We start from the raw sequence: 14,627 nt of genomic DNA, 5'->3' as shown, positions 1-14,627 counted from the left end.
CAGAGCGCTGCCCTCTTGGATATTCGCCTTTGGTTTACAGGTCACCTCTCTGACAACCTGCTACAATGCCAGCCGTCTCCGCGGGGAATGATTGATAGACCCGCTGCGCAATCACGGTCGTTTCTACTTCTACCCCAGAAGTCAGCGCACCAATCGACGGACAGAGTGACTGCGATGCCCCTCCTACTTGTTCCACAGGGACTGCAGAGATTAAACCCCTGCCTCACTGCCCGAGGCCGGTGTGCTGGGAGAGGGGCGGGGCCTCGGAGAGTGAAACAAGCTGCAGGGCGCTCCTGCTGCAGGTTTGAATGCCCTCGCCCGTGAGGTAAAATACTTTGCAAAGCTGTTGCGGGACGTTTGCTGAGAGGCACCTTGTTAACATGATTTTACGCGCACTGTTGGGGACCCCAGCGGCAGCTGTCACAACGCGGGCAGTGTTGATACTTGCGGTATGGCTGCTTGTGACTGCAGAGACCAGCGCTCAGAGAGGGGTCCTGGACGGCTCCCACCTGTCTTACGGGCCACTGGAAGACGCGATCCTGGTGGCAAACAACCTGATCCGAGTCCCCTTCGGCAAGTCGATCTTCCTGGATCCAGTGCATGACCTGGTGATCCAAGTGCAGCCGGGCGACAAGTGTCACATCAGTGTGCTGGACAACTATCCTCTGTCCCAGAGACCAGGACATCTGTCCCCCAACAGGTTCCCCTGCGACTTCGGAGCCCGGGAAGTGAAGTACTCTCACCTGGGAGCCCGCAGTCCTTCCAAGGACAGAGTCAAGCTGCAGCTCCGCTATGACACTCAGACACGGACTGTAATTATACCTTTCATGGTCGAGGTGGAAGTGGTCTTCACTCAGTTGGAGGTGGTGACCAGGAACATGCCACTGACCGTGGAAAGACTATTGGGCACCAGCAACGCCATTGACCAAAAGATCCTGGAATTTACCTTTGACAGAACCGCTGAGATCTGCAGGATCTCGCCGCTTGTTGGGCTGGGGGGGCTGCCCAGGTACGGGGGGCTGCTGCATAGCACAGGGCAGATGTTGGACTGCGAAGAGTTCTTGGAGATGGGTGTGCGATACCGGCACACCGCCTCCACCCAGTCCCCCAACAGAGACTTTATCCCAATGCTGGTGGAGCTGCACGATAAAGGGGGCAACATGCTCAAGCAAGAACATTTTCAGATCCTTGTAAGAATCAGGGAAGGATTGGAGAACACCCAACCGAAGCCTAGCTTCATAGCCATGTTGATGATGGAGGTGGATCAGTTTGTCATGACGGCCATCACCCCTGACATGCTGGCTGCGGAGGACGCAGAGTCGGACCCTGGGGATCTTATCTTTAACGTCACTTCTTCCTTCGGCCCCGGGCAGGGGCAGATTGTGAGCACCGATGACCGAAACTTGCCTATCACCTCCTTCTACCAGCGGGACCTGCAGGAGCTGAGGATTGCCTACAAGCCTCCACCAGAGGACTCAGACTTAGAGCGCATCTTCGAGGTTGAGTTGGAGGTAGTGGACACGGAGGGTGCTGTGTCCGAGCCCTTCTCCTTCATGATCGTTGTGAAGCCAATGAATACCCTGGCTCCGGTGGTGACCCGCAACACAGGACAACTCCTCTACGAGGGTCAGTCCCGACCGCTCTCGAGTGCCCACAACCTGCAGATCAGCGACGAGGACAATATGGAGGAGGTGACGCTGACCGTCTTAGATGGGCTGAGGCACGGTCAGCTCACCCTGCTAAACTCTGCGCCGGAAGGATCCAAATTCTTCACAGCCTTGGACCTGGACCATGGCAGGGTCATCTACCAACACGATGGTAGCGACACATACAGCGATAACATAATCTTCCGTATGTCCGATGGGCAGTACCAGGTGGAATTCCTTTTTCCAATTACGGTGGTGCCTACAGACGATGAGCCCCCAATTGTCAATGCCAACACCGGATTGATGCTATCTGAGAAAGAAGTGCAGCCTTTGACTCCATTTGTGCTAAGCGCCACAGACATTGACTCGGAAGACTCTTCTATACTCTTTACCTTGGAGCCCCCTTACTCTTCCTTGGGGGAGATAGTGCTGCGCCAAACTGAGATACCCCAAGATCCCTCCGGATGGAGATTCATCCAGAAACTGGAGGTCTATGAGAAGGTGGTGAGAGAGTGGTATCAGCAGGATATCTTGGATGGGAAGCTGTTTTACAAGCACAGGGGCCCTCACAGCACTGTTACGGTCATGGACCAGCTAGTCTTCAGGGTGCAAGATGACAACGATCCTCCAAACCAGTCAGGAGAGCACACCTTTGTGGTCAAAATCAACCCGGTTGACGATCTGCCTCCCGAGCTTTACCCAGGCACTGCTTTGAAGATGCTGGTCCAGGAGTATCACCTAACCTACTTCAGGAGGAAGTTTCTCCGTTATACTGACTTAGATTCTGATGACCGGGACCTCAAATACACCGTGACTGTACCACCAACCGATACAGATGAAAACAATCCAGTGCTCATGGGGTTCATAGTCTTGACTGAAAGCCCAGACCAGGTTGTCACCGAGTTCACCCAAGCCCAGGTAAACCACCACAAGATTGCCTACAAACCCCCTGATCTGGAGCTTGGCATCACCCCACGTGTGGTGCAATTTCAATATACTGTAGAGGACATGTCCGGGAATGTAGCTGAAGGGGATTTCACTATTTTTCTGCAACCAGTGGACAACAAGCCCCCTAGCATTATCAATACGGGATTTACAGTTTTTGAAAGGGGAACCCATGTCCTTATCAAAGCAGAACTGGATGCCACAGATGCAGACACAGATAGGAATAAAATCTCTTTCACCCTTATACAGTCTCCAAAGCATGGGCGCCTGCTGTTTTTTAATAATGTCATGGAAGTTAGGGAGACATTTAATTTGGATGACATTGTTAGAGGCAGGGTAGCTTACATCCACAACGGTGAGGAGTCTAGCAGTGATATCTGCACTTTGGATGTAAGTGATGGGGTGCATGTTCTTACTATTATCATGAAAATCACTGTGCGTCTAGTTGATGATGAAGTGCCCAGAATTATGTTACCAGCTGGAACAATTGGTTCATATCTAGATGTACTGGAAAACAGTGCTACAGAAATTACAGCAAATGTCATTCAAGGTACAGATGCAGATACAGATGACCTAATGTTAACTTTCATAGTGGAAGATCCCCCTCTTTATGGAGAGATTCTGGTTAATGGCATTGCTGCAGAAAGGTTTACTCAGAGGGACATTATAGATGGCTCTGTTATTTATGCACACACTAGTGGGGAAATTGGCCTTCAGCGGAAAGAAGACTCTTTTAATTTAACATTATCTGATATGTCTGAGGAGTGGACTATTGGAGGTAATACTGTTAATGGTGTTCGTGTCCAGGTCACTATTCTGCCAGTGGACAATCAGCCCCCAGTAGTTACTGTAGGTAGACAATTTATGGTTATTGAAGGTGAAAAGAATGTTATAACCCCTTCACATTTGAGTGCAGAAGATACTGACACCCCAAATGATGATATGCTTTGCACAATAGTTGTTCAGCCTACTTCTGGATATGTAGAGAACATTTCCCCAGCTCCAGGCTCTGAAAAATCAAGATCGGGAACTGCTATTAGTGCATTTACGTTAAAAGATATCAGATTGGGGCATATTTACTATGTACAAAGCATCCACAAAGGTGTGGAGCCTGTGGAAGATAGGTTCACTTTCCGTTGCTCTGATGGAATAAACTTGTCCCAGAAACATTTCTTTCCTATTGTAATTATTCCAGCCAATGATGAAAAGCCTGACATTTATATGAGAGAATTTGTTGTTATGGAAGGAATGAGTCTTGTCATTGATACCCCTATACTCAATGCCGCAGATGCAGACATTCCAGCAGATGAACTCATATTCATTATCACAAAACCCCCAAAGCACGGGCACATTGTAAACCAGCTTACCAATGGCACTGTGCTTGTGAACAGCTTTCATCTGGAGGACATCAAGGAGAGCTCCAGCATTATTTATGAGCATGATGATTCAGAGACCAAAGAGGACAGCTTCGAAATAAAACTCACAGATGGGAAGCATCCGGTGGTCAAAACAGTACTCATTATGGTTATACCTGTTGATGATGAGACCCCCAGAATGACTATTAATGATGGACTGGAAATTGAAATAGCGGAAACAAAACTGGTTAATAACAAAATACTTAAAGCCACAGATTTAGACTCTGATGATAAAACATTAACCTACATAATACGCTATGGGCCTGGTCAAGGCCTGCTACAGAGAAGAAAGCCTTTTGGTGGGCTTCAGAACCTTACATTAGGTATGAATTTTACACAGGATGAGGTGGACAAGGATTTAATACAGTATGTGCACTTTGGGCAAGAGGGCATTCGTGATCTATTAAAATTTGATGTGACAGATGGCATTAATCCTCTTATCGATCGATACTTTTATGTGACTGTGGGTGGAATTGATTTGGTCTTCCCAGATGTTATTAGCAAAGGAGTGTCCTTGAAAGAAGGAGGAAGAGTAACTCTTACCACTGATTTGTTAAGCACTAGTGACCTGAACAGCCCAGATGAGCACTTGGTATTCACCATTACCAGGGCTCCCGTTCGAGGGCACCTTGAATGCACAGACCTGCCTGGCGTGCCAATCACATCCTTCACACAGCTTCAGCTAGCAGGTAATAAAGTATATTACATTCATACATCAGATGATGAAGTGAAGATGGACAGCTTTGAATTTGAAGTAACTGATGGATACAATCCAGTTTTTCGCACTTTCAGAGTATCTATTAGTGATGTGGATAATAAGAAGCCAGTGCTAACCATACATGAGCTGGTGGTGAGAGAAAGTGAGAATAAACTGATAACCCCTTTTGAACTTACAGTGGAGGACAGAGATACTCCTGATAAGATGCTAAAATTCATTGTCACTCAAGTACCAGTTCATGGACAGATCTTGTTCAACAACAGCAAAGCAGTAACATTCTTCACTAAGCAAAACTTGAATGACAACCTTATCAGCTACAAACATGATGGCACAGAGTCATCTGAGGACAGCTTCTCCTTTACTGTTACTGATGGCACCCACACTGATTTCTATGTGTTCCCTGACACAGTCTACGAAACACGACAGCCCCAAATGATGAAAATACAAGTCATAGCTGTTGATAATGGGATACCACAAATTGTAGTAAATAAGGGGGCTCCTACCCTGCGTATTCTCAGCACTTATCATTTAGGATTTTTGATCACTAACAAAGCCCTGAAAGCTGAGGACAGGGATAGTATCCAGCTCTCGCTACGCTTCCATGTCACAGAAGGTCCCAACCATGGATTCCTCATCAACCTGGACAAAGGCAATCACAGCATCAGCCACTTTACCCAAGGTAACCTTTCATATATCTTCTTTTATATATTACTTGAATGTGTATTTGTAAAATTTAAATACTTAAAGGACTTGAAATATTTTACTACTCCATTTCTAGTTCTTCCAATGTCCAGTGGGTGAACATCACTGGGTATATAATATGAAAATATAACATTCATGTTTTATGCAGCTAAGGTTAAATGTTCTGTACCTATACTGAATTAAAACATGTAAATGTAGCAGTATAGGTTTTCATGTATTTTATTTATACAGTATGTATTTACATTCTAAAAACACATACACTTTAAATAGCTCTTACCAAGTTCCTAACTTGCTATCTGGAATCATTAGACACCAGAAGGTTTGTGTATATGTGTAAGATTTGACCAGTGTCACATGGATCTTGTCCTTACCTGAGCACAGGTTTATTTGAGTAGAATCTAGCTGCTGATCTATACAGGAAAAATACCAGACTAATAATTACTGCACTAAGAAAACTCTGTTGCAGAAATAAATGTAAACGTTTATTAGATACATTATATATAAATATATTAGGCTATTATAGTCAGCATGCCAGCTATTATTGTGGATACATTTAAAGATGATTGTTTTAAATATGTAAGTAGAAATGCAACAAAAAAACTTGTGGTAGGATAATTGCATTAACTAACACATTCATGCCCCATCAGACCAAGATTGTCAAAATGTTTTACATATTTCTATTTATATTTTTAAGGTAAATCCTTATATTGTATGTCATTTTTATATTGTTCTCTTTTGAGTTCTTGGCTTGTATTCCCTTGTCATATCCCCTTTCCTATTGGAGCTATTCCAGCTGCAAATTGTTAAAGAAAACACACTTTTCAGGTTGTTAAGACAAAAACTTGTTGGCATAGATTGGAGCAGCAGTCCTACAGCAAGCCTGGACTGGCATTTCTTTCCTGCAGGTTTACAGTATGTTAAACAGTAATAAAGTGCTAAGACAGAAAGCCACTAATAACTAATGGATTTTATGATGTATTCTATTTTCCATGCAAACATTTGACATCTTAAGTGTTCTGTCTAGAAACAGAAATGACAGTCAAACTCTTTCAATGCCAATGAGCCTATAGGGTCTTCTTGCACTTACAGAGCTAATTATGACACTTTTACTTTATAATTGAACTTTTTCCAAAAAGTCACAAGAGGTAACCTGATACATATACAGCATACATGTACCAGCAAATAGCAGTATGCTGTGAAATGATGGAATTATATGTGGAAATCTCCTGCATTCAAAACTGGGTAAAAATAGCACAAGATTCATCAAAAAAAAAATTGTTTTTAATATGATTTTTTTCCCTTAGAATCATAACTCCCTAACTATTAAAAACGCATTTACTCTTAGTTAAGGTCACAATGATCTTTTCTAATTAAATATTTCCAAAGCTTCTACCTGTCTTGACTGATTATTTTGTTTTTAATAGTTGAAGATAAATAAAGACATAGCTTGAAAACTGATATAGATAACGGAGAAACACTTTTATTTCTCGAAGCCCGTGGCTGAAAAACTGCTGCAAAGAATGATCTAAATGAAATGCATACGATTTGAATAAATGGAACATTCATGTTGCTTCTAAAGCGATTCATATTATTTAATACATTTAGTGCTCTTTATTGTTCCAGTTTAGTCCTAGATTTGCAACCAAGGTTCTTTGAGAAAATGAGCCCTGGATGTAAATGCCACTTCCCCTTTCTACTCTCTAGCAACTCCACACTCAGTTTTGCTAAGTGCTAACCTACCAAGCTTTATTGATGCAGTGGTCAGTCCAAAACTGGAATGGAAAGAGAACTTCCGAGGAAGGCTAGGAACGGCTGGGGGAGATTTCCATGTAGCATTCTTCAGTGTCATGCAAAGTTCAATTGTAGGGTTCAAGGCCTACTTTGGAAAACATTTAATAGATAACCATGTCATTAATTATAGCTAAATTCCCACATAGGATCAAGTGAACTGAAGACCATGGTATGTTTAACAGGTTAGAATTACAAGATTGATAGGCGCACCAGCATTACTATTTTAAAATCCTTTTTTTTTAATTTAAATTATTTTAAAATAGGTTGTGAGAGGAGGAAATGATTGTGAGTGTTATTTGCTTTACCTTTTAGTGATCATATTTATTCAGACCACTGCTTGTAAAATAATCAATTTGCAAGACAGGGAGGGAACAGAAGGAAGAGGTAGAGGCAGTAAAACCCACTCTAATCTCTAGGTTTGCCATCATTGTCAGGGAAAAAAATCAAAATAATTGTAATAAACGTATACATAGTCTACATTTTTTTTTTTTATTATTTTAAATGTCACTTAGGCCTACCTGGTTTTAGCTTATTAAACATCACTGTTAATTAGATTTGTTCATAAATAGGAATGCATCTATATGGAAAATGTTTGTACATGAATGCGTTCAGTACAACAATAAAGATGCATTTGTCCTAATTTAAGAGTGGATGCTCACGTAAAATAATAATCCCACCTATTTTAATTTATCTTAACTTTTTATTGATATCATTTTACATAATCAGAGCTGCAGGGGGGGGGGAGGTAGGGCAGAAGAGGTGGGTTTTGGGGAGAATGTGGTCCCCTAGAGCTGAACTATGCTATTTTTAACTCTAGGGATCACCTTGTTCCTGATATATTTACCCTTTTATGTTCTGTTCTTTCTGATACATTAAAAAAAAAATCAATATGGCTGCCATTCAAGACTCAGACCCACAGGGGTAACAAAAAGCTGCAATCAGGACATGCCATTGCAGTTTCCTAGTGGTGACCGTGGCAGCCATATTTGATTTTACTTTTATTTTACAAGCAGCGAAGAATGGCCCATACCAGCTTGAAAGGAACACCCCTCCCCCCAGTTCCCAGGCTATAGCTATATTTATAATGGCTTAGCCATTACAACCAACCTCACACTGATGATACCCATCAAGGTTGAAACATGTCTGTGAGTGGGTTTAATGGCTTTGCATCTCATCCCAGCCACTGTCTAAAAGCTGTATTTATAACAGCATGCCATTACCCAGAATCCCTTGCTGCAGTGGAAGCGCTGTATGCTGGGCGATAATGGGGATAGACAGGGTTGCAGACCTGTCTAAGACATGCAAATGAACATACAGTAATATTTACAGTTGCTTTATGCTTTACTGTGGAGGGTTTTGTCACTTTTTTTACCCACCATAACCTTAATAATTGTGGTGAATACCTAGTCTAAGTCTCAAACCAGCTTAGCCATTACAACCAACCTCACACTGATGATACCCATCAAGGTTGAAACATGTCTGTGAGTGGGTTTAATGGCTTTGCATCTCATCCCAGCCTCTGTCTAAAAGCTGTGTTTATAACAGCATGTATTGGCTTGAGGATTTGCTTGTGTAATACGAGCTTGAGACAAAAGGTGGCACTGAGTGCTCATTTACATGTCATTTCCCAGAATCCCTAGCTGCAGTGGAAGCGCTGTATGCTGGGCGATAATGGGGAAAGACAGGGGTGCAGACCTGTCTAAGACATGCAAATGAACATACAGTAATATTTACAGTTGCTATATATATATATATATATAATGTGTGTGTGTGTGTGTATATATATATATATAATGCGGAATAAATGAGTTCTTCAGTATTAGGTGATACCTTCTTTAAGAGAAGAGAGAAGAACTCTCAACAGCTTGTTATATAACATAAATTGTTAGTTCAAATACTCAAATACAAAATGTATCACCTAATACTGAAGTATTTATACCAATGTATATACCAATACAGTATGTCAAATTATTATGTTAAATACTATCTGTTGTTCTTCTTATAAGAGTAATTAGTTAATCCCTTCTCCAATGCATTATAAGGCGGCAACCACGTCACGGTAAACCCTCCAATGTATGTATGAAAATGTGCATCTTTAAAACAGTCTGTATTGGTTCTAACTTTGGGTCTTCTTTGTCTTTTGCTGTATACATTAGTGTTGGATAAAGGGAAAGCACTCAGTCACGTAAGGCTGAGGCCACGCTGCACGCGTCCGCACGGCTGCCTTTCTTGCCAGCGGTGCGTGCAACTCACTGCACCGCGATTTGCGGTCTGCAGTGAACTGTGATGCGCGTTGGGGGGGGGCGTTGCCAAACGGGTCGGGTGGGCGGGAGCAGTGACGAGGAGGGTGCGGCCGTCCGTCCGCCCCTCTTCCCCCCGGGCTGTGCGAAACACACAACACACACTACACACACACACATACACACACTTCCCCCCTACCTTTTAGGAGGGGAGGGGAGAGGGAGGGAGAGCCATGCATGGCTACCTCACAGACTTCCCCTTCCAGCTGCCTCCCTCCCGTAGCTCCTTCCTCCTCCCCTCCTTCCTTCATTGGCTGACTCGTGCAACACGTGACGCGTCAGCGCTTCTGATCACCAGAAGCTTGCAGCATCGGCCGGCTGATGCGTCACAGCACGCAGTCAGCCACGTCGGAAGGAGCCAGCGAGGACCTCCAGACTGGAGGAAAGGGGCCGCCGACCGCAGCGGGTCCTTAGCCTTACACCATCTTTTCCATTTTCAGATTTTGTTCATTAGTTTAAGCCTTGCGTTATGGCTTTGTAAGTGTATGTCCAATGGTATAACTATATGAAAATACCAATAACAAATATCGCTGAATATATATGTATGTAATACTTCCTGCCTTTATTATGTACAATACATGCTGCTTGTTTTAGGAGAAAATTAAATTTCCAAAGATGCACAATCAATGTTTTGCTTTAAAAACATTTCAAATCCATATATGAGGACGCAACACTTTCTATTTGTTCAAATTACGGAAACATTACTTCTAAATACACTTTAACTACTTCACAGCAACAGGGATTGCTGATACATTTTTGGTAATTTGCATGCTCTTCTGATGCAATGGGTTTAAATACATTTTTAATAGATATACCTGTTTAATAAAATAAAAAATCAAACAACTTTATATTTTATTATAATGCTACAATCTGACATAATACAGAGAAAGTCAAGTCAACCCTTTACCTTATTTAACCTTCTTTTTCTTTCCAAACGTTGTTTCAGGAAATCACCTCCCTCATCTTATTTCTCTGGGTCCTTTCTCACTGTTTTCTGTTGCATTTGATCCTTTTACTGAAGTAATTCAAACCCAACCAAATTTGTTTCTGATTAGATTTATATCTATTCCAAGCATGAAACATGCAGTATAGATATATATAATATATAGATATAGATGTGTGTGTGTGTGTGTGTGTGTGTGTGTGTGTGTGTGTGTGTGTGTGTGTGTGTGTGTGTGTGTGTGTGTGTGTGTGTGTGTGTGTGTGTGTGTGTGTGTGTGTGTGTGTGTGTGTGTAAAACATTACACAACAGTACTGTTATTTACAAAAAAAAACTGAAAACCTTAATTTATCATCTTAAAGACAGAAGTATGTTACATTTTTCATTTTTTTCTGCAGTAAAACACTTGTCTGCTGTGTGTTGTTTTTAATATTTATTTATTTTGCATTTGACGAAAACTATTTTTTTTGTCTTTTTATTCAGCGGACATAGATGACATGAAGATCTGCTATGTGTTACGAAACAGAGAAAACGCAACAAGTGATATTTTCTATTTTACTGTTCAAGACAAAGGTAAGTACGCAGTCTAATAATACTTCCCAAAGTATGCAGTCTAATAATGCTTCCCAAAGTACACAGTCTAATAATGCTTCCCAAAGTACGCAGTCTACTAATGCTTCCCAAAGTACACAGTCTAATAATGCTTCCCAAAGTACACAGTCTACTAATGCTTCCCAAAGTACGCAGTCTAATAATGCTTCCCAAAGTACGCAGTCTAATAATGCTTCCCAAAGTACGCAGTCTATTAATGCTTCCCAAAGTACACAGTCTAATAATGCTTCCCAAAGTACGCAGTCTAATAATGCTTCCCAAAGTACGCAGTCTACTAATGCTTCCCAAAGTACGCAGTCTACTAATGCTTCCCAAAGTACACAGTCTAATAATGCTTCCCAAAGTACGCAGTCTACTAATGCTTCCCAAAGTACACAGTCTAATAATGCTTCCCAAAGTACACAGTCTACTAATGCTTCCCAAAGTACACAGTCTAATAATGCTTCCCAAAGTACGCAGTCTACTAATGCTTCCCAAAGTGAAGTTTCGCCCAGATGTTGCACAATGACTGAAGGAATTTACTGTGACACCGTTGGATGTAATGAGATAAATTGCATTTTGTAACACAGATGTGCTGATATATTTATACACATTGTTGCCACTCTAAGCCCTCGTTCAGTATTCTGCAAGGAAGCTTCCCTGTGCTGCAGGCCATTTTTTTGAATGGAGCTGAACTCTTCTCCAACACTGGGAAGCACCTCCACAGCTAACTGAATATGGATCTACTTGTCTACTTATATAAAGGTGAAAAGGGTCAAATAAAGTTTGGAAAGCAGTGTTGTGGGACTCATAGCCCGGCCTTTCTTCTGTTTAACATCCCATCCCAGATCTCAACATGCTCATAGAGACAAGTGACAGAGCATGTAATTAAAGAAGATAAGTATAGAAACTCTGAATGTCCATACAGGGTCACATTTGAGGTTAACCCATAGCATTCCCATAACAAAGTTAACATATCTTCCCTTTGATGTTTTTTTTTAAATGAGAAATTAGATTACCAAGCCCATAGGTTTAACATGGGGTTTCAGAAACGTGCCTTGTCTTCCGGCGCTGGAAAAAACCTTGCAGACCATTCAAGTGAATGGCCCGCAAGGTGTCGTATGGAATAGCACTGCTTAGTAAACATTGGCCATAGTGCACTAGTAACAATTCTCTGCATGTATAACATTGTGTGACAAAACTTGGATCTGAGGCAAAGTTTGTGTATTCATTTGTTGTTTAACGTTGTTCTGCCCCATTTAAACAGTCTAATCTAGTATTATCAAAGTATTATATAACAGTAACTCACTAGTAAAAATAGTTACTCAATTTACATGAAAAACAGATGCAAATAGGGTAATAGTTGGGCAAAGTACCTTGACTAGAGAGGTTGGTATCACAAGGATGTAAAATGGACAAGTCTGGAACTTTGTATTTATTTTCTTCCTGGGTCACATACAGACCCCTGACAAACATTTTTGCAGACATTCTTGTATGGAATATTTTAGCCATTGTCCTATTTAATAACGTTGCCTCCAAATAAAGAAAAAACATAATGTTACCCAGAGATCACATGCTTTTTCCATGTTTTTTCTTTTCTTTAGAAAGTTCTGTACATCCAGAATTATTGTTATGTAGACATTTCATAGCTTGATGATTTGGTTGTTTGCACGAGTGGTTTTGTATTCGTCTAGGTCGTGTGCAATCATAAAATACTAGAGCAACACACCATCTGTTACAATCAATGATTGTGGCCTCCAAAAAAGGTCTTCTTCATCGGACAGTAATGTTTGAGAGGTGAAATAAATCCTCTAGGATTGTAACAGACGCTGTGCTGCTCTACTGTTTTTGTTTACACATGACTTGAACTTTGCTACCCGAGAGTGCCGCACTTGCAAAAATGATCAATGTTATAAGAGTGACAGAGGAAATATTCTCCACCACACTTACAAAAAATTTTTTATGAGGAAAAGTGTTAAAAAAAAGGAACATTTTAATAATAGCAGAACAGACAGCACAATGTAAGGGGATACCCCCGAAACGTGCTGACAGTCCTGTTTTGCTATTATTAAAATATTCATTTTTAAAAAATACTTTTTGTCCTACAACATGTTTGGTGAGTACGGTGGAGATTATTACCTGTGTTAAACGGCATGCAGCGGGTCCCTACCTTACACCTACCAGCACATGGAAGTGATTCGAAGAGACATTAAGTACTAAAACGGGCGAGAGCAGCTTTTCCTGCATTTGTTTCCTTTGAATGCAATCAGAGGGCAGAGATATTTATGCGGGCGCCGAGAAAGATTGGAGTGTATGATATTTCAAAAACTTTAGTGGTTAAAAAAACAGAACTGAGTTTGAAATTGATAGAAATGTGATTAGGGTCTTGTGCTAATGGTTATCTTTGTTCAGAGAAATAAGTGAATAATACTGGCAGTCGTTTAGGGATCTATTATTTCATGTGAGAATAAAAAGCTTATCTCTCTGCAGTGAGCTCCCTCCCCCCAAAATAGACATCAAAGAATTGTGTTGTGTGACTCAGGTAGATTCTGGCAGAATGTCAACATCACAGACATTTGTTTCTATGTTCCTGGTAAGAATCCAAATCCCGAAATAATAAACACAGTACAGAGAGGATTCAAGGGCTCTTCTCAGAGTACAAAAACTACTTTAAAATGCTTCACGTTTCAGTGTTATTCAGCTTGTTTTGATTTTAGCTCTTTGTGGTGGACACTACGTACAGTATGGTAGGGTTACTGGCTATGCACTTCTTAAACCCATGCTGTGCTGAAAAGCTGTGTAAAACAGCAGGCATAAGCTTATAGGTTTCCCATGTTAAAATGGATAAGAAGTAAAGAGTGACTCACTGTGAGTGCTGATTTGCATGTCATTACTCAGAATCCCTGACTGCTAAGAGATAATGGGGAAAGACAGTGTTGCAAACCTGTCGTAGACATGAAAATGCACCACAAGTGGTATTTTCATTTACTATGAAATTCCTGAATAACTGTTTCTGGTGATTATGCAAATGTTATTGCACTATTCCATGTTGTGCTTTATAATACTGATTATTGTTTCATGTCATACAGTACAGTGGCATGTTGAAAGGGTGGCTAAACACACTTATAAAAGGGAAGTTTTGCAATTGCTAAACATTGAAGAACTAATACTTACATGAAGTGACTAGAAATGGTATGTCGCATTGCTTAGCGCAGAATGATAAATGTTTAATGAGGATCAAAAGAACAACCAGAAATGTCTCACACTCTAACCTGCAAGGATAATGTGTATAGTTTCCAAGTCATTTCAGATATTTTTAACATATGCAGTTTACAAATGTGAATCGTTTTCCTTACAGCAGCAATTGTACTATTCTCACCAATTTGTAAACCTTCTCGTGTGAGTCCTGCTCTGGAATAAGTGGCAATGTATAGAAAATGCTGTGCTTAAGTATTGGCAACAAAAAAAAGAAACATTTTTGTAATATTATAAGAAACTATGGATGAAAAAAATGTTTTACACCTCACAGGTATAAACAGTGCTCTGCCATGCACTGCAGTCTAGGCTGCATGCCAAGCC

The 14,627-nt window shown here is 41.2% G+C and overlaps 1 protein-coding gene across 1 annotated transcript in view; it reads left to right on the top strand.

The window, feature by feature from the left end:
- The first annotated feature begins 253 nt into the window (after positions 1-253).
- The window catches only part of FREM2 (FRAS1 related extracellular matrix 2), a 210,593-nt gene continuing 196,219 nt past the window's right edge, over positions 254-14,627 (top strand). Inside the window, exons 1-2 of the mRNA XM_075593184.1 lie at positions 254-5,403; positions 10,941-11,030. Of these exons, the coding sequence (XP_075449299.1) occupies positions 381-5,403; positions 10,941-11,030 (5,113 nt within the window). The 5' untranslated portion in view covers positions 254-380. The remainder of the gene's footprint in view (positions 5,404-10,940; positions 11,031-14,627) is intronic.

The sequence above is a fragment of the Ascaphus truei genome, chromosome 3 (assembly GCF_040206685.1).
Source record: "Ascaphus truei isolate aAscTru1 chromosome 3, aAscTru1.hap1, whole genome shotgun sequence".
Classification (NCBI taxonomy): Eukaryota; Metazoa; Chordata; class Amphibia; order Anura; family Ascaphidae; genus Ascaphus; species Ascaphus truei.
This window is presented reverse-complemented; position numbering and strand designations above follow the sequence as displayed.